This window comes from Podarcis tiliguerta, assembly GCF_965153285.1.
Source record: "Podarcis tiliguerta genome assembly, chromosome: 8".
Taxonomy (NCBI): Eukaryota; Metazoa; Chordata; class Lepidosauria; order Squamata; family Lacertidae; genus Podarcis; species Podarcis tiliguerta.
The window spans coordinates 24,082,665-24,107,050 of NC_139541.1; the positions used below are offsets into that span (position 1 = coordinate 24,082,665).

Below are 24,386 nucleotides of genomic sequence, written 5' to 3' on the forward strand. Positions count from 1 at the left end.
TGCCAGAACTGGACCTGGGAGACCAAGGTTCAAATCCCCAATTGGCCATGATGCTCACTAAACCCTGGGCCAGTCACGGCCTCTTGGCCTAACCTACCTCGCAGGGTTGCTGTGGAGATGGAGGAGGAGGAAGAATCATGTATGCTACCTCAAGCTCCTTGGAGGAAAACGTGAGATTCAAATGCAATAAATAAGGAAATGAAGTAGCTATCTCAGGTGATTGCACCGGTCTTCTCCAGAGAGCAAACTGGATTCCTGCTTCCCGTTGTTACGCCTGTCAAATTGTCACATCGAGAGCCAGCGTGCTGTAGCGCATTAAGGTAAAGGTAAAGGGACCCCTGACCATTAGGTCCAGTTGTGGTCGACTCTGGAGTTGTAGCGCTCATCTCGCTTTATTGGCCAAGGGAGCCGGCGTACAGCTTCCGGGTCATGTGGCCAGCATGACTAAGCCACTTCTGGCGAACCAGAGCAGCACACGGAAACGCCGTTTACCTTCCCACTGGAGTGGTACCTATTTATCTACTTGCACTTTGACGTGCTTTGAACTGCTAGGTTGGCAGGAGCCAGGACCGAGCAACGGGAGCTCACCCTGTAGCGGGGATTCGAACCGCCGACCTTCTGATCGGCAAGCCCTAGGCTCTGTGGTTTAACCCACAGCGCCACCCACTGTTAATGCTGTAGAGCATTAAAAGTGCTGAAATAGGATGCGGGTGACCTAACTCAGGCATGAAGTGCAAAGACAGTCACTCAGCCTAACCTGCTTCACGGGATTCTGATAACAGGATTCAAAACAAGGAATCATGCAACTGCATGTTGCATTCTTAAGTAAATAGCAGCAGCAGAGTAGGAAGATCTGGACCACAGGAAGCTCCTTTAACCAATCACACAGAGTTACTAACTCTGCATTCGTCGTCAGTTCTGTTTCAGCCCCAACAGAACCAGCCACCATCAGGAGTAGCCCACATTTCCGTGCGAGTCATTGTTCTGGGTACGCACTCGCTTCGAAGGAAGTCAGCTCTGCGCATGGACTCATGCAGAGATGTAAATGCACCTTCCCTGTTCTCTCACCTTGAGGTCGGCCAATCATACCCTGGACAAAGAAAAGGGTCAAAATATCATTGCAAGGCTATCTGGGAAGAGTTGCTAGAAAACGTGGAGGGTGGGGCAGCGCGAGAGAAAGTTCTCATTCTCGGGTCCCGCTTGCTGTTTCCCACAGGCATCTGGTAGGCTGCCGTGAGGACAGGATGCTGCACTAGGTGGGCCACTGGCCTGATCCAGTACAGCTCAGCTCACGTCCTTAGGCAAGTGCCAAAGCAGCGAGGACAGTGTGATTGTGCCTTGTGAGTCACATTCTGGGGATGTGACATATATGCAGGTACGCGCATACTTAAACCACCGCCTTGGAACTGTCGCAAACATCCTTACCCTTTCCAGAACTGGGCTCTGAGCAGGCCTTGCCCCCCCCCCCAAGCGGAAAGCTTCCAAGCTCAGACTTGCTTACCCAACCCTTGGAGGCTCTCGCGAGCTTTCGCAAGGTTGCCCGAGTTCCCGCCAGAGCCTCTAAGAGCAGGTAAGCAAGTCTGAGAGCTTGAAAGCTGTTTCTGGGCTGGGAAACCCCTGTGCAAGAACAGCTTCGAAGCTCTCCACCTTTGGAACCGATAGAAAGGAAGTTCAAACCCATCAGCCTCCTCCTCCTCTGCGAACCTGTAGCCCAATAGTCTAGCCTTTTATATACAGAGCTGTAGCATCTCGTTTACATTGGATACGCATACTGTTTACTGGTACAGTGGTACCTCGGGTTACAGACGCTTCAGGTTACAGACTCTGCTAGTACCAGAAATAGTACCTCAGGTTAAGAACTTTGCTTCAGGATGAGAACAGAAATTGCATGGCAGCAGCGTGGCGGCAGCAGGAGGCCCCATTAGCTAAAGTGGTACCTTAGGTTAAGAACAGTTTCAGGTTAAGAACGGACCTCTGGAATGAATTAAGTTCTTAACCAGAGGTACCACTGTATTGTAAATGAAGGAGACCTCTCCCTTCCATCCATTGAAGTGGGTCAAATTTGGGAAGGGGCTTGCAGAGATCATTCATCTTTTTTTCCGTTTTTTCCTCCCCTCCACATTTCAGAGAACAATTAAAAGTGGTGGAGAGATCAGTCCCTGTCACCCAAACACCGTCCTGTCCTTTTCGGAAACAAGAGCCTTTGCTATAACTGAACAGTTTATAATACCCGTTCTGTGAGTGAATATGTATAGATTTGTGTTTGCATGAATACAGGTGCCCAAAACTTGGATCTAGAGGACAATATGCACGTTTAGACCACGTTGGTGCATAAAGAGGGCATTGCTGCATACAATCAGCTATGAAAATTGAGTCTTGTTTATACTTAAAATGAACACCTGCACCAAATTAAGGAAATTGTGAAGTGCTGACATACAAAGCACTTTATGTTTTCCTTCAAAATTATAGGAAGGGATAATTACAATCAAACCACTTTAAATCCTTTAATTGCCATGCTGCAACCATTCCTCATAGGGGAGTTGCTCCATCCTCTTGATCACTTTGGTTGCCCTTTTCATCATCATTCACCCTGTGAAGTGGCCTGGTTCTGTTTAATGAACAGTCAGCAACTACCAGAGAGCTGTGCCGGGTGGGGGAGAGGCTGTACTCCGCTGGCCAGTGCAGCTTTCCATTTCCCCCCTAGGGCTGCTGCCCTGCCTGCCCCCTTGCCATAAGCTCAAGAGTCTTCCCTTTTCTCTCTAACCACCTCCTTACTAAAAAAAAAGGGGGGGAATCCAAAAGATTTGAGCTCTGAAATACTGAAAGCAAAATTAAAACCAAAGCAGTGCAAACTTAATTTATTCTGAGCACTGAATTTGGAGCTTCTCAGAAGAGAATTGGGATTGGTAAATGTTTCGGAGGAAGAACACACACACACACACAGCACTGGTGAAAAAGAACTCAAAAAAAGCATTCCAGTTTAGAAACATGATCCTGTTAATTCTCACACAGGAGAAAGAAAATACAGGGATTAGTTCAAGCAGCCTTATCCAACCTGCTGCCCTCCAGGTGGTTTAGGCTACAACTCCAGGGCTGATGGTAGCTGTAGTCAAAAATATCTGCAGGGCACGAGGTTGGAGAAAACCAAAGTCTCCATGGTTTACATGTGAATTGTCAGTTGAGAAACTTCATTTTGGCAAAGAAAATCCACCCAAGCAGTGCTGAACAGTCTACTTCCCAAATCACAGCAATCGTTAAAAGCTCTGAATCTTTGTTTGCAGCTCTATGCAACATGGCTTGGTTCTCCAACTGTCTGTGCGAAGGGTCACACCAAACCCACACCCCGCACGCCTCTAATGCTGCAGCGAAAGCCGGAAGAACGTTCCTCAACGAGAAAGACGGACGGGGAGGTCGCCAAAAGAGACGGCGCCGCCAATTCAGCTGTTGTACAAAGGCACGACTCTTGCGATCTCCTGCCTACAAATGGGGCAACGGGGTGGCTGCGGCAGCGCCTGGTAGCACTTGTCGCACGAGCAGACGTGCCCGCACTCGAGGAACACACACGAGCGGGCATTGCTCAAGCAGACGACGCATGCATTCAGCGTGTCCCCGCCCGCTGCGATCATCTCCTGCACCTGACGCAAGCGCTGCTTCTCCCGGTGATGGCGGTACTGCTTGTGGAGGACAAAGAAGAGCACGGCGCAGGTGGCAAAACCAAAAAGCAGAGTCAGGACCTTCCAGAGACGGACGCTCGATTCTTCCTTCTGGAGCAAGGCCTCGAAATCTAGGCTGCTTAGGTAATAGCGCATCCCTTGCTTGGGGGGCTGCAGTCTGATGGTGTTGTTGTCCAAGACCAGCTCGCCCACCCCGGTAAGCGCCGCCCCCACCTTCAGCATCTCTTCGGTCTCCTTGATGCCTTTGGGGCGCTCCCCGCTGATGTAGTGGCCAATCACGTCCGTGAAGGACTGGACAGACGGGTGGAACTTCTCGTACACTGTCTCCAAGCTAAGCTCGGCAGCGTCCAGGGGTTTCAACACCCTCACGGCGACATCGGCTCCTCCCTCCTGGGGCACCATATCAAAGGCTGTCGTGTTGGTCCTCTGGTGAATGATCTTCTCGTAGTCGCTCCTGGGGAACGAGGACCCAGCACAAAGGTTTAAAGCAGCAGCAGAAACACAGAACGGATTGCCCACTTAGCTGGGCACATCAAGGTTTGCCTGGGAATGGGTCCTAACATTTCAGTCTACAGAAACTTAATGAAGAATTTGCTTGAGTTTGCCGGAATTTGCTTGCACTTCTCTTCCCTCCCCTTCCGTATCATGACTATTCAGATCAGGGACAGGGCAGGTCTATGGCCCTCAGGCCTCTCATCAAGCCATACATCGTCCAAAGTTGCACCCTTCCCTCAGTGTTCTTGTCTGGTTGGAATGCATTCTTGAACTCTGATAATGTTTCTTCCTTCTCTCAATGGAGGACCGAGTGTGTGTAAAATCTAGCCTGCTATACAAGGTAAAACTTTATTTTCTTTATTGCCACCTTTGCCTCTGGCTCTACCCACCACTGGTCCAAAACGGTTCCCTGCCCCTGTTTCCATCTGCAATGCAATTGTCGCAAACTGTTTTGTTTTCCTCTTTTGTTTGCTTTTCATTGACACTTCGCCTCACTCTTTACATCTGTCTCTCCCCACCCCGTATCTGCCCATTGAGAATGATCCTTTACGCAATACCAAAATGGACTTTTGTCCACAAAACCTTATGCCATAACAAATGTATTAGTCTTTAAGGTGCCACAACACACTTTGATTAAACTTCTTATGTGCTAGATGCAGACTTTGAAAAAACCTGCAGGATCTTTTTTTAGCAAGGGGGCTGCTTTTCTGGCACAGAAGCCAGATATTTTTTATACACAGCTCTCCATCTTGGCAAGCTAGAGGCATTCTCACAGGCGCACATTCCAGCCAGGCAAAAGCACTCACGGGGGGACAGAGCAAGCCTGGGGAGGGGATACAGCCTGGGGAGAGCCCTGGGGGGGCCAGAGGAGTATATAGGACTGCATGCAGACTCCACCCTGATAGAGATTGAAAGGTGGATTATAATAATCTGAATGGCACCTGGCCTACGCTACTGATTAAGCCACATGCTCCAATAAAGGCTCTTGCCTCACACCAATAAACCAGTGGAAGCAACAACCCTCTTGCCCCATTTTCAAGTCTGGGAGTGAAATGTACCTACCAGAGGTGCGTGGTTCGGTTCCACACTATCTTGTGCTCCTGCAGTGTTAGCCTCTGAACCACTCCCTTGCAGTTTTCCACAAACTGACTGTTGAGGGTTTCCTTAATAGACCGCACTACACCTATTGGATGGCAGAGGGAAGAAAAAACAGCTGAAAAGAGCTTAATTGCACACCTGAAGACTCACCACAGTGTAACAGAACAGCAAGAGCAATAGGAACCTATTAAATTACCCACAGGTCTAAGGACTATGCAGTGCAGGGACAGCCATGATCACTGGTTGAGGCTGATGGGAGTTGCATTTTAGTGTGCATGTTATACCATAATCCTCCCTGACAGATGGAGCAAACTAGACACCTAATGGCAAACACTCATACATGCTTCCCACCCCCATTACCAGCAACCCACAAGACTCACAAACCCTACCTTCTATTACTGCATAAGGAACACATTTCCCAGGTGCTTCCATAAGGATAGTCTTCAAATCCTGGTCTAGGGTGACTTTTTTCGCTCCCTGGGTGGAGGGAATTAAATATTGGTAAGAGCCCATTCTTCACTCAAAATCTTTGCATAGGTCTACTTTGCGTAGTAATTAATTGACTACAACCCATAACACAATAATTGTGTACCCCCCCACTCCTTTCTCGTCTTTTGGGATTTCCTCCCTTCGTTTGGCATTTGTAGTTTTTGGATCCAATATACTTTTAATAATAATAAATAATAATAATAAATTTTATTTATATCCCGCCCTCCCCAGCCAAAGCCGGGCTCAGGGCGGCTAACAACACTAAAATAGTGCAACATTATAAAACATTATAAAATTAATTAAAGTCAAAATTGATGGCAACCATAAACTAAAATTTTGTAAAGATTGCCAAAGGAGGGAGTCAGGCTGCACCCTGACCAAAGGCCTGGTGGAACAGCTCTGTCTTGCAGGCCCTGCGGAAAGATGTCAAGTCCTGCAGGGCCCTTGTCTCTTGTGACAGAGTGTTCCACCAGGTTGGAGCCGCAGCCGAAAAAGCCCTGCCTCTAGTTGAGGCCAGCCTAACCTCTCTGTGGCCTGGGACCTTCAAGATGTTTTTATTTGAGGACCGTAAGTTCCTCTGTGGGGCATACCAGGAGAGGCGGTCCCGTAGGTACGAGGGTCCTAGGCCGTATAGGGCTTTGAAGGTTAAAACCAGCACCTTAAACCTGATCCTGTACTCCACCGGGAGCCAGTGCAGCTGGTATAGCACTGGATGAATGTGATCTCGCAGTGAAGACCCTGTAAGGAGTCTCGCTGCGGCATTCTGGAGTTTCTGGGTCAGTCTCATGGGCAGCCCCACATAGAGCGAGTTACAATAATCCAGTCTGGAGGTGACCGTCGCGTGGATCACAGTGGCTTAGGTCAGGGCGAGAGAGGTAAGGAGCCAACTGCTTAGCTACATGTTTATAATGTTTATAAAGTTTATAATGTTCATAACAGGCTTTACCTTTTATAAATTCAACATTTAAGGGCTGTTCCAGCTGCTCCAGATACTTTTCAGTTGAGAAGCAGAACAGACATTGAAAAAATACTGAATACGTAAAATTAAAAATAATGGTTATGTGTGGCCCTGTTCTAAGCAGCAACTGACCTTCAAGCTGTAAACTATTTTTGACTTTTGCCTGTAAATGGCATACAGAATTGCGGTGACAGCTGAACTGGTCGCCAGGAGGATCACCTGTCCCGTCGAAGGACGTCCGGCAGCATCCATTGCTATAACTCTGGTATATATGCCTAGAAAGAGAAAAATAAAATGGCTTGGGGCTCTTTAGTCAGAAAGCACAAAGGGTTAGAAATAACCTAGCCTCCCATCTCTGCAACACTATATCCCCAAAGACTGCCCAATCCTATTTCAATACTTTACTCCTATGTCTATACGTGTCTTATCTTGCCCACAAGTCATATTATACACCTCAGACTCATTTGGAGTATATCTGGCAACAACCTTCAAGAGTCCACACACAGCAAGAACAGACTGAGGGAAATTTCTCTGGGCATAGTGATATTTTGAAAGAGAGATTTCTTCAGATATGTAAAAATTCTGGAAACAAATAACACATAATAGCCTACCTGTGCTAGTATCAAGGTTGCTTTCGGCTACCATAAGCTGAATTTAAAAAAGAATGCAACTATCCATCCTGGATACAGTAACTGTGAAAGCACCCCAATAGGTGCTTATAAATGATTCTTATGACTTGGAGAATTCTCTCTGCAAGTTGTCTCCTCATTCATTATGACAAACTTTTATAACACTAATATTTAAACCAATATAGATGGCTGCTAGTTTCTAGAACGTGCCCTGTTCATTTGTGGTTCCTGCTCAACTGAAAATTTGCCTTTTTTATTTACCAGATTTACTATTCTCTAGATGTGGATTCTTGATTTGAATGCGTTTATCTTTTTCTTTGTATTATATTTTAATTGATTTTCAAATATATACACAAACTTCAAATACAACACCGTATTCAGAAACAATGTGATTTTTCTCATTTATTATAAGTATTTGTGTGCAGCTTTTCCTCTCCAAATTCTACAAAGCAGCTCACATAGATTCATTACACCCCCATGTAGCCTAAAATCACTCAATTCACCCTACAATCATAAAACACAACATCAAAAATTAGCAGTCCCAGCAGGTCACGAATCTGCCATTAAAAGTTTGGTTAATATGGTAGTTTTAACCTGGAACACTACTGTTTATTTCTTTTTATTACTCACCTCAGGAATTTCATTGGCTATCCACTATTCTTAAAGCAAGGAATATTAGTAAAGGGAAAGGTACCCCTGCCCGTACGGGCCAGTCTTGACCGACTCTAGGGTTGTGCGCCCATCTCACTCAAAGAGGCCAAGGGCCAGCGCTGTCCGAAGACACTTCCAGGTCACGTGGCCAGCGTGACATCGCTGCTCTGGCAAGCCAGAGCCGCACACGGAAACGCCGTTTACCTTCCCGCTAGTAAGCGGTCCCTATTTATCTACTTGCACCCAGGGGTGCTTTCGAACTGCTAGGTTGGCAGGCGCTGGGACCGAACAGCGGGAGCGCACCCCGCCGCGGGGATTCGAACCACCAACCTTTCGATCGGCAAGCCCTAGGCACTGAGGCTTTAACCCACAGCGCCACCCGTGTCCCATAGGAATATTGCAGACCCTCAAAGACTAGAAGATTTATTGTGGCACCAGTTTTCGCAGACTATAATCTGTTTTGTCAGTTAGATACTCATGAAGGACAACATATTATACACTTGATGAAGGGGTTGTAGACCACGGAAGCAGATGCTTCAATTAAACCCATCAAGGTGGCACAATACACAATGCCATCTCAAATACAACTGCTGCCTCGGGGGGGAAAAACCTCCAGTATCCAGCTCTCCAAACCACCTTCCAGTCACTAACATAAAAGTAGTCAAGGCTAATCAGACTAATCCCCAAAACTTTGGGAGATCAAGTTCAAATCCCTCCCCTACTCAGCCATCAAGCTCAGCTGGTGACTTCAGGTCAGCCACAATCTCTCAGTTTACCCTACCTCACAGGGTTGATGGGAGGACAAAATTATAGGATAGAGGCAGGAGAGAACCTTTGCATACTCTCTGAGCAACACGGAGTAAAGGGATATAAATGTAATAATGCAACAAGCAGAGCTCTACCATACCAGGCCAGAGGCCCATCTAGACCAGCATTGTGCTTTTCACAATGGGGAAGTCACAAACGGGGGCTGTACACCACATCCCTCTTCCAGATGGTTCCACAGTTTATCTTCTCCTTCATGAAATTTGGCTCATCTCCCTTTAAAGCTGCTTGAGTCTATGCTCAAATCATGTGGCAGGCAGTTCCACAAGTCAAGTCAACATAATGTGAAGGACCAGTCTCTTCTGCCAGTCAGTTCATGCCAGAGTATCCCTTTCCTGTAATACTGTAAAGCTACAACGGCCGCACCCCCAAGCTGCCAACACCAATCTCAGGATTCCCCAGGGCAAGCAAGCCACCCCTAAAAGAGACTCCACCCCTACGCCCTCTATCCCCAGGGTAACACAGGAGGCTTCCACCATATCCGGCTCCAGAAAAAGGGATGCTCTTCAGACAGCATTCCTACCCCTATTTTGTGTCTTCCTCCGACCTACTTCCGGGAAGGAAATTTTCTTCCTGTCGACGTCTGATGACGTCAAAGAGGCCCAAAAGGATGTTTTTCATAGAATTTCAGGGCGCTGCCTAGAGCGACGCGAACCTCGAACATCCGGTCGCTCGGCTCATGCAAATAACCCCTGAACCATAGACTTAGAAAAAAATGGTAGACTGATCACTCCTGTCTTTAGACGCATAACGTCCTGGCTCCTATTGCCACTTTTTACTTTTGAGGCGGGAGGGTGGTGCTAACAAACGAAGCCATTGGGGGAATCCTGAACAGTAGCCGACCGGCCTCTCCCTTCCCAGCCCCGAGCGCTCTTCCAGAGCAGGCCGTGGCTGTTCACGTGACCTCGTTTGTCCCGCAGCGGCCAATCCGGTCTTCAGAAGTTAATCATTTGACGCGAGGCGGGTGGTGGACCTCCGTTGATAGACAAGCGACGAGAGAGGAAGTCCCGCCTCGGGACCCGCCTGTGAAGCGCGACTCTTCTCTTGTTTCCGCCTCTGTGCCCGGGAGGAGGCGGGGCCGAGAAGCGGCTGAGGGACGCCGTCCTTGTTGAAGCTTTATTGTTCCTCCTCCCTCGCGCCCACCTTCGCCCGTGTCCGCCGCCGCGCGGCTCCCAATAAAGGTAACCATGGCAACGGCAGCCGGCCTAGGCGCTCGATTTAGGCCCTCCCCGCCGTATCCCAATTCGTCTCTCCTTCACCCGACCGGGGAGGGTGGGGGCCACGAAGAAGACTCTGGCTCTGGGCAGGCCCCTGCGTTTGGCTTCTGGGTGGGCCTGGGGGCCCCTTCGTGCGGCCGCCGCCTAGCTGGAGCGGGCGAGGGAGAGAGCGCGCCCGGGTGGGAGGCCTCGTCCGGGACAAGCCCCTCGGGAGGCTGGTGCTGCTCGGGGGGCCCTCTGTGTCCGCCCCCTCGCAGCTGGCCACCGGCCACGCATCTCCCTTGAAAGGGCACTCGGCCCAAGTTGGGCTCTGTTAGGCTGTGAGACATGGCAGGGAATGAGGGAGGAAAGATGCCTCGAGGCTGGAGCATCGCTTTCATTGTGTCTCCCCCCCCCCCCCTTTACAAAAAGGCTCCCAGAGCGGCTTGTGATAAGAAACAGCTCACGAAAGCGACTGGGGGAGGCACCACAAACTCAGGCCCATCACATGTTTCCAATGCATGACTTCCCTTCAAGAATCCAGGGAGCTGTAGTTCTCCTCTCAAAAGACCTGCAGTTCTCCAAACTGAAGCTTTTTTGGGTGAACCATGGGCAGCACCAGCATGGTGTAACCTGGCATCATTAGTGGGACTTTTCCTTCCTCAAGGAGCTTCCTTTCAGTGGGAAACCAAAGGCCCACAGAACAGCACTGGGCTGTTTGAAAGCCCCTGTCCATGCTTCTCATTAACTACCGTTTCAGATATTTAAAGAGCAGTAGGTAAAATTAAAAGGTAAAGAACCCCTTGCTGGTTAAGTCCAATCAAAGGTGACTATGGGGTTGTGGCTCTCATCTTGTTTTCAGGCCGAGGGAGCTGGCGTTTGTCCACAGACAGCTTTCTGGGCTCAGTGGCCAGCATGACTAAAACTACTTCTGGTGCAACAATTTGTATCCACTTAAGATGGCCCTCCTAGGCTTCCTTACATGTTGAGGTTTGCAGTAAGGAATGGGAACCAGGAGGTTGAGCCAGAAAATGTCGATTTTGAGGAAGGATGGCAAATGTTACACAGCAGGCAGAACTAGAGAGCAGAGCAGAGGTCTCTAAATAAAATTACCCTGTTTGGAGGAAATACTTTCTTACTCAAAGTCTAGTTGGGTTTTACAGGTGGAAAGCAGTAGTGTCCCAAGGCTGTTCACCTTTGTTCGTGGCAACGCCACAGGTTTGATCATAATGGGGAAGGGAACAAGTACAGTCCACGCAACTAATTTGCTGCTCTTCTCATCTGCGTACAGCTGATTGGGAGCAAAACTATACAGAACCTGAAGGGAGCAGAGACTTGCAGGGAGCTATGGATCTTCCAAACTACAGCCAGCAACTACTTCAACAGCTCCATACACTCTGCAGGGAACAGCAGTTCTGCGACTGTAGCATCTTGGTTGGGACGATGCATTTCCGAGCGCACAAGCTTGTGCTGGCAGCAGCCAGTGTGTTGTTCAGGTCTGTGCTGGATGGCACAGACACAGTCTCCATTGATGCTTCTGTGGTGGCCCCAGATGAATTTGCTCTCCTGCTAGAAATGATATATACAGGCAAGCTGCCTCCTGGGAAGCACAATTTCACCAACATAATATCTGTGGCCGACAGTCTGCAGATGTTTGATGTGGCTGTCAGTTGCAAAACCCTTCTTGGGGACCTTCTGAGCTTTCCAAGTCAAGAAGAAGTGCTGAGGGACATTTCTGTTCAGGCAGGGGATGCATCTAGTAAAGGTGTTGCCACTTTGGACAGTTCTCATGCTGCAAAACTCAGTGTCAAAGTGATGTTGCATCCTGAGCAGGTTTCTTCCGGCTCTGCAGACTCTGTGGACACCACCAGAGTGCAAGGAAAGAGCACATGTCAGGAAGCTTCAGACAAGGAAACTCAGCTTCCTGATTCTCATTGCCAGGATCCCAAAGTTCTCCTCCCTCTGTGTCCAGGTGGCCAGAGCATTTGCGAGGAATGGGAAAGCACCAAACTGCCAGAGGAGAAAGACCTGGTTGGAGGTACAGGTGAGAGCGTCACCTTGACATTGCCTGCTCCTAATAAACTATAGAGTAACTTTGCCTGTTGTAATTCTACCCAGTGGACTGTTTCATACATGTATGTGCCTTGTATGACAACTGTGAGGTCAATTAGTGAACTGCCTCAGTTGAAAAGTTTGCATTTGACTCTGTGTAGACATCCTTGTTTGTTGTGCTTTCCCTGTGATGGCTATTTCACACATGGAAGTCATCACTTGATGCTGTGAGCTGCTGCTCCTGTTGCAAGCCAAAAGCCAAGAGCTTCTGCCTGTGTCCATGCATGCTTTCCCCCTTATCTGCAAGAGGAGGGAGATGCACCATCTTAATCGGGAGCCCCAGGTGGGAAAAGCAAAGCTCTTCCCAAGAAACTCCTCCAGCAGCACCTATTAGGTAATTAAGACGTTTTGGTTTTTTAGCATAAACATTCCCACCAGAATGCTTCCTTGCACTCATTTGTGCCGGTTTCATTTGTGACTCACTTCCCATGAAACATCCCAAAGCAATTTAGCAACAAGGCATCAGCAGTAACAAAGAAAAAAGGAATACAATTTCCAGATGAATAAAGGCTGGGATAAAAAACTGCACTTACAAGGCATTTTGAAAGGAGGTCTTCAGTAGATGCCAACATGGAATGCACTCCCAGGTGAAATCTGCTGCAGAGTGCAGTGATCAGTTGGGCACATATATCCATTATGTATGCTTGGTGTGCACAGTATGTAGTGTTCTCTTGCTTGGTAAATAATTCTCAGAAGAGGAAGACAATAGCCCCCTGCTATCATCCGGCTTCCACTGGCCTTTCTCCCTTTGACTTTCTGGGCTTCCTCTTTTCATAGGAAGCTCAGAAGAGGTGAAGCCTATAGCTGCTGTGCCCCAGGAAAGTAAGGAAGAGCTTCTAAAGGATTTGACACAGCTGAGGCCTATCCAAGGGCTCTTGGACACATCAGAGGATGATGCTTTCCTCTCTGGGGCAGAAAAGCAGGTAAACTGGAAAAAGGGGAAGGCAGGGGCATGCCCCTGTCTTTTTGCCACTCCCTTCTTACCCACATCACCCTTCTCTCTCCCACTAATGCCTCCTTCCTTTCTGCCAAGAAATTTGGCCTAGTACAGTGGTGCCTCGCAAGACGAAAAGAATCCGTTCCGTGAGTCTCTTCGTCTAGCGGTTTTTTCGTCTTGCGAAGCAAGCCCATTAGCGGATTAGCGCTGTTAGCGGTTTAGCGGCTATTAGCGGCTATTAAAGGCTTAAGGGATTAGCGGATTAGCTGCTAAAAGGCTATTAGCAGCTTAGTGCCTTAGAAAAAGGGGGTGGGGAGCGGGGGAAAAACCCCAGGAATCGCAAGACATTTTCGTCTTGCGAAGCAAGCCCATAGAGAAATTCGTCCTGCGAAGCACCTCCAAAACGGAAAACCCTTTCGTCTAGCGGGTTTTCCGTCTTGCGAGGCATTCGTCTTGCGGGGCACCACTGTACTTAATTCTATGTCAAGGAGGTAGGCAGAGTTGCTCTGTTCACTTCATGATGGATAGCTCCGTTAGTTAGAGCATGGTGCTGATAACACGAAGGTTGCAGGTTCGATCCCTGTTTGGGACAGCTGCATATTCCTGCTTTGGAAGGGAGTTGGGACTACATTATCTCAAGGTCTTAAGCTGGATTCATGCATTAGCTGCTGCTTCCGTCAGTTATTTTAAATCAGTTTGTCTTTTTTTAATGTTTATCATATATTACATTTATATATCTTTTGTAAGATACCTTGCAAGAGTTTGTACCCTTATAGGTGGCATATAAATGAATTAAACAGATAAGTTAGGGCCAGGTTTTCCCAGTTTGCATTGCTCTTGATAGCTATTAAGCATCTGTGGTGCCTTTGCACAGAATTGATGCCCAACTGAAATATTTCCTGGAATGCACAGATCCTGTCACTGCCAAACATGCCAGGTTAGATTTCTGAAACATACTTGAAATAGTGTATGTGTCTCAAAATTTCAGCTACTGCAAACTGCATTAAAGTGTGTATGGGGGCGGGGGAGTATTGCATGTGCGTTTGCTACGTTTCTCAGCATCTCCTGCTTAGCTGTGTAATTGTCCTTGCAGGCTGCCATGGACTGCTCTGAGGGCAGCTCACCCAGGGACGCTGCAGAGAATCTGTTCAAGGAGGAGAAGATCCTGAGCCCAGAGGCCCTGTCAAAGTTTCTCGGGGCCCTGAAAGCTCCTTTCCCTGGCCTGGGTCTCCTACTGGACCGTTGGGTGGCTGCAGCAGTTGGTTCTGACAGCACAGGTATCCTTGGGGTGACAATTTGGCGGCGGTGGGTGTTCAGAAAAGGCTTTGCAGGCTATGGCCCCAACTGAGCTCTCGCTCAGGATCATGGAACAGAGGGTGCCCACCCCCCACCTCGTCCAACGAGGCCTCAGATGGTCTTTGTGACATGCAGGAGAGTCTTCACCCACATCATAGACTCTTTCTGCGTACGGCTGGTCTCCTTGCTTGCTCAGGATGGCCTGTTCCTACATGTCCTCTAGTCTAGACTTGAAACCATCCCATCTGGGTTATCCAGGCTCCAAGAGACAGTTTGAAGATTTCTCACAATGGGGAGCACATATTGGGGCAGGGAAATGGCATGACTGTTGGGAAGCTGAGGTTCTGCAGTAGCCCTCTAGTTGGTAATTTGACACCCCACCCTGCCCGTTTCCATAGTTGGCTCTAGTGACAGCATTGCCACAGAAGTATTACTGAGGCATCGCAAGCTGATATCCGAGGCCCTCCAGCAGGGAGCTGGTCTAGAAGAGGAGTTGCCACCAGTAGAAGCAGACCTGGCCAAACCAGCCAAAGAGGTTCAGGATGCTGTCCCTGGATGCCAGGTGTGTATATCTCAGGTGTGCTAAATCTGTAGCAGGGTGTCTGCTGGGTGGATTCAGACAACCAATGGCCAGGTGAATGTGTGCTTCACCACTTGGTCGTCACCCCATCGCAACATCACCCCCGATGACTGGGAAGGAGGTGGTGCTGCTTTATCAAATGCATTGTTAGCTTATGTGATTCATTGCCACAAAATACAAATGGACACATTCAGGGAGGAAGTTGATCATCAACAGCCCTTCACCACTGTAGCTCAACAGAGCTTCTATGTTGCATTTCATTTTGGTTATTTATTTATTATCTACACATGAAAACCATCCCTTGCCCTATAGGCTCTCAGGGCATGTTTAGGAGTCAATAAACGACTGCGGTTCGACAGGGCAGGGCTGCTGTCTTTTCTGTCCCTGCTTGGCAGCTCCCAGAGGCATGTGGCTGAACTCGCTGGACCTTCTGGGTTGATCTAGTCCCCCGTGCCACACATGGGGAGCATCTGCACCTGCTCGGGCACCCAGTGGAGAGGTCAAATAATCCTGCTATGCAGCAGGGTAGGGGGACTCTCTTCATTGTGTGTTTCTTCTGTGGCTTTTCCCAGCTGGTGAGCACTTGCCTGCAGGAGGTGGCCCCTGCGACCTCCTGGAGGGCAGCTCTGAGCAGTGCCTGGAACAACAAGCCACTTCCTGCCACCCAGATCTGCCAGCTCCTCTGCAGCATTCAGGACTCATTCCCAGGCCTGCAGACAGTGATGCAGGAACTACAGCAAGCTGGTGAGAATCTTTCTGCCTTGTATATGCCACTCTCTAGGCACGCGGTGGGGGACACGCCCAGCCCCAGCCTGCAATTGGCAACATACACCTCTGTGTGCATGCTTGAGAGGTGCATTGTTTTGTGGTCAATTTGGCAGAACTTGAGGCAAAGGGAGAGTGGGGGGAGCAGCTGACTGCAAAGCGACTCCCGCTGCGCGTCAGTTCAGGAATCCACAGCCAGGAGGCTGAATGCTGCCCACTCCCAGCTTCTTTCAGGGGGCTGCTGAGATGCTGGAGCAAACGGAAGCAGAAGAAGCTTTTCGTTGCAGAGTAGAGGTAGCACTCAAAGGCCTACGGTCTTGGGTTGTTGCATGAGGAGCCTGGTTGTTGTAGAAGGGTCCAGTAGGGGGGAGCAGCCAGAGGAAAGTGTGGAGGACACTTTCACATGGCAGCTGATTTTGCCTGGTTTCTTCTGCTTTCTTCTACTGCCATGGGGAGGAGAAGAGAGTGATGCAGTCCATGGAAGCATTCTCTAACCCTGAAAATGCTGCTCAGTCCCCTGAAGGCGGCCCTGTTTAGGGAAGTTTTTAATGTCTGGTGTTTTAGCGTGTTTCTAATATTCTGTTGGGAGCCGCCCAGAGTGGCTGGGGAAACCCAGCGAGATGGGTGGGGTATAAATAATAAATTATTATTATTATTATGAGAGATTCCCCTTTATTATGAGAGATTCACCATTATTATGAGAGATTCCCCTTGCACACTTAAGGCCTAGAAACTTGCTTAATTAAAGGTAGAATAGTTTTTCAGGTTTTTAAGTATTATTATCAATCAATTTCTGCACAATCATCTGAAGACAATGTACAGGAAAAACAAGAAAAGTTTTTTTAAAAAAACAACAACAGATACACCGAAAACAAAAGTAAGACAATGCAAAATATAGACCCTTGTAGCGGAAACCCATTTCTGCTGTTGATGAGCTGTGCAGTGCATTGGAAGAGTGGTGCCCCGCTCAGGTGCAGGCATGTCCTTGCAGGATTTCTCCTTCCTTTCAAGCCGCCTGACCTTGAGGCAGTTGATCCTCGTTGCCCAGCCTATCTTGCACTTTCCAAATAGCTTTAGGGACGTGGTACAAGGTTTTTGCCTCAGGCGCTACAAAGATTAAAGCTATGTGACCTGAATATGTTGCACCCATTCAAGTGCGCTTCAGAATTCCTATTGTCTTACACAGTTGGTGTACGTTTTGCTTGGCAAGGGGGTAGATAAGAAACTGAAGCAGTTGATACTGCTGACCACTCCTGGGAATTCCTCTGGAACTGTCCTGATGCTTGGAAGCACTTACTAGAAACTAGTAAGCTAGAAACTAGAAACTTGACCCTTACAAAGGTTCTCTGGAAGCTGTGCTCAGCATATTGTTCTTCAGATATTTTTGGCTCCTGCTGATGGCCCTGAGGCCACGGTCTACATGCCTCAGAACGACTGTTTCCTTTTGTTCTTCCACAGGGCTCTTGACAGCTGTCGACGGAGGGAAGGCCAGTGTCTGGAAATGGAAGGTGAACAGCATGTCTCAGGTTGAAGCGGTGGGCAAAGCGGAGCCAAAGGGGGGCCGAAGCTCAGAGGCCCCCAAGGGGGCTGCCTCCCCAAAGAGCTTTGCCTGCAAGGCCTGCGGGAAGAGCTTTCGCTTCTACTGCCGCCTGAAGGTGCACGAGAAGCGCTGCCGGGTGGCCCACCAGAAGCCGGCGCAGTGCCCAGAGTGTGGCGAGGCGAAGGCCTCCAAGGCAGAACTGGAGAAGCACCAGGCGGAGGCTCATGGCAAGCTAGGCTCCTCCCTCCGGAAGAAGAAGCCCAAGAAGCCCCGCCTCCCCGTGGCCTGCGACATTTGTGGGCGGGAGTTTGCACACACATCAGGTATGGCCAGCTGCAGGGCTGCTGGGAGCTGCCGGCTTCCCTTTTATCTCTCCATTTACAGTCAGGCCCTCTCTGCATTCCGAAGTGAAACCCCAGAGCTCCAGACATCCTCTAGATTGGGGTTTCTCAAACTTGGGTCTCCAGCTGTTTTTGGACTCCCTTCATCCCTAGCTATCTGGACCAGTGGCCAGGAATGATGGGAATTGTAGTCCAAAAGCAGCTGGTGACCCAAGTTTGAGAAACCCTGCTCTAGATCCAGATGCCTGCTGAGCCTGGCTCAGGCGGAGGGAGCAGGCTTGGCAGCCCATTTCAAAGCCTTGAGGCTGGAGAAGAAGACCTGCTCTTCCCACTCTGCTTAGCCCAGTCTAGATGACTTTCTCTGGGCACATTGTGAGGGCTGTGCGAGTGAATGCCACTTCCTCACCATGCCCCAGAAAAGCTTGAGAGAGGGCCCTTCCCACATCAGGGACTTTTCCCAGCGAGAATCCCCTCTGCTGCAGCCCAGGCCCAGTTTGAGCAGGCAGTGGTGAGCAGCTCTGTGTCCCTCGAAAAGCTGATCTGAAAAGGCTGCACATGGTGTGCTGGGGAGCTGAAGGCTTCACGCCTCACCTGCTGCTGCTTCCTTGTTCCTCCCCGCCTCCCCGCCTCCCCTCAGGGATGCAGTACCACAAGCTGACGGAGCACTTTGACGAGAAGCCCTTTTCCTGCGAAGAGTGCGGCGCCAAGTTTGCGGCCAACTCCACACTCAAAAACCACCAGCGCCTGCACACGGGTGACCAGCCCTTCGCCTGCAAGCACTGCCTGATGAGCTTCGCCCAGGCTTCAGCTCTCGCCTACCATACCAAGAAGAAGCACGCCAAAGGTGAGGCTAGGCGCCCCTCCGGGTCAGCCTCCGACCGCAGCAACTTGACAGGAGTCCGGGAAGCTAGCAAAGAACCGGGGGCCCTGCCGACGCATGTCATTTCCCCCTGCACACCCAGAGGCTGCATCTCATGCAGCCCACTGCCAAAATGTGCCACACTGCCGAAATGTGCCAAGGCTCCCCAGTAGAGCAGGGGTTGGGCCGTGATGTGCTGCTGCATAGCAGGGCGGGGAGTCAGGGAAAGGCACCTTGGGAAGCAGCACTGAGCCCCGCTGTGTGGAGGAGCCAAACTTCACAGGAGCCCAAGTTGCTGGGTACTGAAAGTAGGGGCGTATGTGTGCTTCCCTTGTGGGGCTACAGGGAAGAGACTGACCTCATCACAGCTTTGAAGACCCCAAAGTGGGTTGCTGCCCTCTGTCCCTCAGCCACCTTTTTTGGCTCCTATTGCTGTCTCTTCCAGCTGATCCCTGTCACTCTGAGACAGTGTTTGAGATTAGCCAGGTGTATTCTGCACCTGGCGTTTGAACACTTTCAACCAAGTGAAGATGCCTGGGTGCCAGGATGGCGTCTGACACCTCCACCATCTGGAGGTGCATGCCTGGGGGTCGTTGGATCTGGACTGTTTTCACCCACTCATACTCCTTCTTGTAGAATTCTGTCAGTAATATTTTATCTGCACAATTGGAAAGAATTTCAGGAACCCAAATACTTTTTCTGCACAGCCTGAGCAGGAGCAGTCACCATTAAGAAAAACAGGCCAGAATAGGCCTGTCTCTGGGTCAAGTGACTTTTCATCTTTAAGATCACCAAGCTCTTAACCTGGCTCAAGATTGTCATCTGAACTAGCTGGATGTTTAACTGAGAATCAATTAGTGGCAACTAGACATTTCATTTTGGCAACTGCAACCTTGGTTAAAGGAGCCATTTGGCACCTAGCTTATATATCTGATTTTCTAGCACTGCTGTGAGACCAGGCATTGCTTGGATATTCTGGAAATCTGATGATGGTCCTTCTAGCATGCCAGTCCTTCCATGCTTAGGCTCAGTGCCATAATATTAGCCCTCATACCAACACACTGCATTGGCTCTCTTGACAGGGAAGATGTATGCTTGCCAGTACTGTGCCGCCGTCTTCGCACAGTCCATTGAGCTGTCCCGCCACGTGCGCACCCACACAGGCGACAAACCCTACGTCTGCCGGGAATGTGGGAAAGGCTTCCGCCAAGCCAACGGTCTCTCCATACACCTGCATACCTTTCACAGTGAGTGCCTTCAGCTTCATAATAACAAATGACAACAAATAATGACAGCAGCAGCTTCCTGCCCTCCCTAGCTTTGTAAGTTTTGCCATTTACTGCTCATGCACTTAAAAGTGCTGCAAACACACCCTGGAAGGAAGCAGTTGCAGGATGCTCCCTGCTCTGCCTCTTATTGTGAGGGCATCCCCTTGCTGGACCAGTGCCAGAGATCTAGAGGAGTTGCTCATCATTATTATTATTTAGAGATTTTTTTTATAATGCTGAGTAATCTGAGAGTTCTTGCTCTCAAGCTTACACTCTTGCATGTGGTTCTGCTTTGGAGAAGGAGGCAGTGCTGAGCCCTTGAGGTAGGGTGACCCCAACTGTCCTTCCAGGTGGCAGCTATTGGTGGCAGCTGTTCTTCTGTGTCTCTGCCTAAAAGTCCCACACAGCAGGGTATAGTCAAGGGCTTGGGCTCTGCCAGAAAGTCTGGAATCATGAGGAGCACCAACATGATGCCTAGATAAGACTGAATGTGGTCCTGGTTGGGAGCAAAGTCTTTCCTGAGGGTAGGGCAGTCATAATCTGAGGGGAAACAGTGGTGTGATTGTAACCAGCTCCTGTTTTGTCCTTCTGCTCCTTCTGCTCCTCCTGAACCCTCTTCATGTGAACTCGTTGTTTCCTGGCGCCACCTTCCTGCCCTGCCCTCCACATGGGGACTCAGACATTGACGACCCCTATGACTGCCAGAAGTGCCAGATGAGCTTCCCCACCCTGCAGGAGCACCAGAAGCACATCCATGCAGCCCACTCCAGGGAGTACCACCCATGCCCGACCTGTGGAAAGGTTTTCAGTGCACCCTCCCTGCTGGAGCGCCATGTGGTCACCCACGTCGGGGGGAAACCTTTCAGCTGCCAGATCTGCAACAAAGCTTATCAGGTGGGTCTGCTTTGGCAGAAGCAGTGGCCAACAGGACAACCATCCCTCCCCTTTCCCGTTCTTAGGTCTCACCTCTCCCTCGCACACACAGACACATCTTCCATTGCTTCCCCTGAGTCTCTGGGAATCCAAAAGTGCTGAATTCTAAAATGGGCATTCTGTCTTTTTGTACACGATAAAAAGCTATATTTCGCACAAGGCGTTTTTACAAAGGTGACTTTGTAACAATAAAATACCAAATAAAACCAGCCCATTGGTTCCAAAGACTGTGTTTACAACAGGCAATCAGATTCTGACCTGGTCACTCCTTTGCACCCAGGGATGGCAGAGAAGGAGCACCAGGGAAGTCTTACTTGGACTTCTTGCAAAGACTTGCCTCCACTGAAGATTAGGCTCTGCTGTGGGCATCCATTGACCTCCCTTTGTGGATAGATAGAAAATATAATTGGGGGCATGTGGGGTAGCAACAGCCAAGGGATTGATGTGGCAGTGCTTCCTTTGGAGACAGAAGCCATTGTCTACCTCAGGGATGGGGTAGGGGTGGAATCCCTATAGTCAATGTGAATCCCAGAGTCAAGGCTTTGAACCTGCAGCCCAACCCCCCTCTGTGTGTGGGTTGTGATAACCAGAATGGATTTGCTCCCTCCAGCAATTGTCAGGGCTTTGGTACCACAATCGGACTCATCACCCAGACATCTTTGCTGCTCAGAACCACCGGTCCTCCAAGTTCTCCTCACTGCAGTGCAGCTCCTGCGATAAGACCTTTTCCAGCACTGCAGCCCACAGGAGACACACCAAGGAAGAGCATGCAGGTAAAGGACTCAGAGGGCAAAGGTGCCACCTTGGTGCCTTCTGCTCTTGGTGCCTGACAGGTCTTGCCTCTTTGGCACGGAGCCTCCAGCTCAGCACTGGCTGTTAGGTGAACTTTGTGGGATCAGACCAAGGTCCAGCTCATTCGGCAACCTGTCTTTCTCTACCATTGTTCCTGGCAAAGTCAAAAGCAGGGTGGTCCCTGCCCTTCCCCGGCATCGTGTTCAGAGGTGGACTTCCTCTGGGGGTGTGGTGATATACGGAATCCACCACTCTTTTCCTAGGAACTGTTGGACCTCCACAAAACCTCTGTTGCTTGTCATAGTTTGGTGGGGTTTGGGTGCATGCTGTCTTCACACTTCACTTTTTAGGCAGTGGTTTTGGATTGAGGGGACAAGTGTCGGGAGTCTGCCGGATCCCACAACAGCCAGGTTTTGGGGGAGTGGGATACACTCTACCGAGGTGGGTGGCTTACTGTTGGCTCTTTGTGAGGCTGTGTTGGTTGGAAGAGAATGCATTAGAGGAGCCACCCAAAAAGGCTTTGCAAGCCTTTCTCCTGAGCAGGGGGCTGGGTGAAGGTCAGTGGATATCTGGCCTGTAGCTGAACCCTCTTTTTGATAAACTACCCACTGGGGGTCTCATGGCTTTCCTTTAGAAGTGACATTCCATGAGTGTGAGAAGTGCAAGAGACTCTTCCCTTCAGTCGCTTTGCTGCAGGCTCACGAGAAAAGCCAGCACTCGGGTGAGTGTCCCACTAATTTGCCCCTTGTTGCCCCTCTCCCAGGAGGTTCCCACTTCCTCCCTACTAATGACTGTACTCTCTCTCTGTCTCTCTCTCTCTCTCCCTCCCTCCTTTAGGGTCTCAGCCCCTCCACTGCCCACACTGCTCAGCCTCTTTCCACCTCCAGGGGGCACTGCAGCAGCACCTGGCCACCAAACACACCAGCACTTCGGAGCCTTCCTTGGTCTGCACACTCTGCGAGGAGGTCTTCCCTGGACAAGAGCAGCTGGAGCAGCACTGTGGTGCTGAGCACCCAAAGGTGGTGGTTGCCAGTTCACAAGTTCCAATGGCCCAGGTAGTGCAGGTCAGTGATACCTTTCCCATTAGGGATGTTAAGCTGACCCCTTCCCAGTCCTTTGTCTGGGTGCCTGTTCTGTGTCATCCCATCAGGAAGGACAAAGCCTCTTAACACGGCTTCCCCCACACGCAAAGTTTTTCCTGGTGTGTTACGATATAGGCCAGATGTGGGGAACCTCCAGTCCATGGGCCCAGTTGACTGCCAACCGGTCAGATCCAGTTCCCCAGTCTGGATATAAACAGTGTCGCCCCTTCTCTTCTGATGCCAACTTGGAGTTGCCTCAACTTCACCCACTCCCCATTATACTGTGAGGAGGAAAGCCAGGCTGAGCGTGAGTGGCTACCTGCCCGCAAAGTGAATGTCCAGCATATTCTTCTGCCCAGCTGAAGCAGTGACATTCATGTGTCCTTTCCTTGTCAGGTGCTTCAGACACCTGAGCCTGTGGTCACCGTGGCAGAGCCGGAATTTGCTGACGCTCAGGTGTTTCTGACATTGCCAGAAGTACAGGGTACCAAAGTGGAGCACAGCTGGTGATGGTGAATTCGGAAGACTTCCTGGATGAAAAAGTCACGGCGATGTGATATGGGGAGAGGGATAGCCTGTGCCAACCTGTGTTTTTGTTGGGCTGGAACCTGCTTAAATATTTGCCATGGAGCAAGGCACAGCAGGGATGAAAGCAATCCTAGAAAAACAGGGATTCCATGATGGAAAGGTTTGGATCAGATGTACCCATTGAAAGGCAGACTCTCCCTTCTGGGCATCATAGGAGGCTGCGTGGTTTTGTTCTCCACCTGGCTGTGCCCTTTTAAAAGCTTCCTTCCCTTCTGTTTGGGTACGCTAGGCCATTTATGAGATGAATAAGGGAGCTGCGTGAGGGCTGCCCAGGAAGCAGGCGTAGGGGAACATGGTGATCCAAATAGAGAGTGGCAAAGCAGATGGCAAAAGCATGGCAGCCTTGCCATGTGGGCAGGTAGTTGAGGACAAGAACCCCTACCCAACCTACTCCTAAGAACATGGCTGCCCATCCTGCAGTCCATGAGCTCCATCCAGGACCATCTCGAGGCTTGAGGGGTCTCTGGATAAACTTCCCTCTGGTAGGCCATTCATTGGTGGGTCCTGGTTGACATACCAGGCAATGGTGGCAGCTGTGCCACTGAGAAGCTAGATCAAAGTGCCCTTTAAATTTCCCTCCAGGCTCCCACCTGTCGCTTCACTCTTGGGATTGTGTGGAGCTTGTCCCAGCCATCTTGCTCTTTTTTTTTTTTTTTTTTTTTTTTACGGATTTGTGGGGGTCCAAGGCAGTTGTCACAAATGGGCCCAGGCAGCAGTACTGGCCCTTGCACTGCAATATATTCTTCATGAGGGAGTCCTTTGGCAAACATGGCTTTGAGCTTTCTAGAAACAGCTTGCAAGCAAGCTGTTGTAATATGCATCAGTAGCTCTGATGTACTCAACTGTGCGAGGACAAACTGGTATTGAAATTACTTATATTAAGGTAGCAAACATTAACAATGATGTTAACAAACTGGCTGAATAAACTGAGCTCCTGTTTTGTATGAGTCTGTGCTACAAATGTTATTTAGTGATAATCCTAAATCCTGAATCCATTTGTTCCTGTTGAAAACCTTTCAGAGTCAGCCTGGGTTTACCAAATATTCAGCCTGGCTTGGCTTACTGTTTCATTTTTTATTTGGAAGTGTATTTAATTTCTTTTCAATAAAGAGAAAGAACAGGGAATCCAGGAACAGCTCTGGAGTACATTTTATGTTTTAAATACACATTATGCAAATAACATAACACAGGACAAAGAGGCATTCTGTGTTCAGTTTGTCTTATCCCTTCGACTCGATTACCTTTTTATGTGGCGCCAAATCCCTTCATAAAGCGGCA

General features: G+C 49.6%; 2 protein-coding genes and 2 long non-coding RNA genes across 11 annotated transcripts in view; 3 read left to right on the plus strand and 1 right to left on the minus strand.

Moving 5' to 3' along the window:
- The first annotated feature begins 341 nt into the window (after nt 1-341).
- Nucleotides 342-24,386, plus strand: part of LOC310682978 — a 152,211-nt gene continuing 128,166 nt past the window's right edge. The window contains exon 1 of the long non-coding RNA XR_014514231.1: nt 342-668. This is a non-coding gene — a long non-coding RNA (uncharacterized lncRNA). The remainder of the gene's footprint in view (nt 669-24,386) is intronic.
- Nucleotides 2,843-9,724, minus strand: MUL1 (mitochondrial E3 ubiquitin protein ligase 1). Of its 5 annotated transcripts, XM_083456552.1 has the most exons (6): nt 8,385-8,485; nt 7,974-8,011; nt 6,847-6,989; nt 5,657-5,744; nt 5,232-5,352; nt 2,843-4,128 (listed from the first exon to the last, which is right to left on the minus strand). In XM_083456552.1, exons 3-6 carry the CDS (start codon nt 6,964-6,966, stop codon nt 3,438-3,440), a joined length of 1,020 nt encoding a protein of 339 aa, XP_083312678.1. In that variant the 5' UTR covers nt 6,967-6,989; nt 7,974-8,011; nt 8,385-8,485; the 3' UTR covers nt 2,843-3,437. The 5 variants fall into 5 exon arrangements, with proteins under 5 accessions (XP_083312678.1, XP_083312677.1, XP_083312680.1 ...); XM_083456551.1 differs by lacking the exons at nt 7,974-8,011; nt 8,385-8,485 and adding an exon at nt 9,343-9,724; XM_083456554.1 differs by lacking the exon at nt 5,657-5,744.
- LOC310685020 lies at nt 7,943-8,591 on the plus strand. Its single transcript, XR_014515026.1, has 2 exons — nt 7,943-8,021; nt 8,398-8,591. It is a non-coding gene; the product is annotated as an uncharacterized lncRNA (long non-coding RNA).
- Nucleotides 9,877-24,052, plus strand: LOC310685018 (zinc finger and BTB domain-containing protein 40-like). 4 transcript variants are annotated; one of them, XM_083456549.1, is made up of 14 exons: nt 9,877-10,000; nt 11,307-12,059; nt 12,905-13,050; nt 14,158-14,341; nt 14,759-14,922; nt 15,513-15,684; nt 17,164-17,568; nt 18,224-18,430; nt 19,528-19,692; nt 20,393-20,607; nt 21,257-21,419; nt 22,073-22,159; nt 22,276-22,493; nt 22,917-24,052. In XM_083456549.1, exons 2-14 carry the CDS (start codon nt 11,363-11,365, stop codon nt 23,028-23,030), a joined length of 2,937 nt encoding a protein of 978 aa, XP_083312675.1. In that variant the 5' UTR covers nt 9,877-10,000; nt 11,307-11,362; the 3' UTR covers nt 23,031-24,052. The 4 variants fall into 4 exon arrangements, with proteins under 4 accessions (XP_083312675.1, XP_083312672.1, XP_083312673.1 ...); XM_083456546.1 differs by having other exon boundaries at nt 9,879-10,000; nt 22,276-22,502; XM_083456547.1 differs by having other exon boundaries at nt 9,998-10,806; nt 22,276-22,502.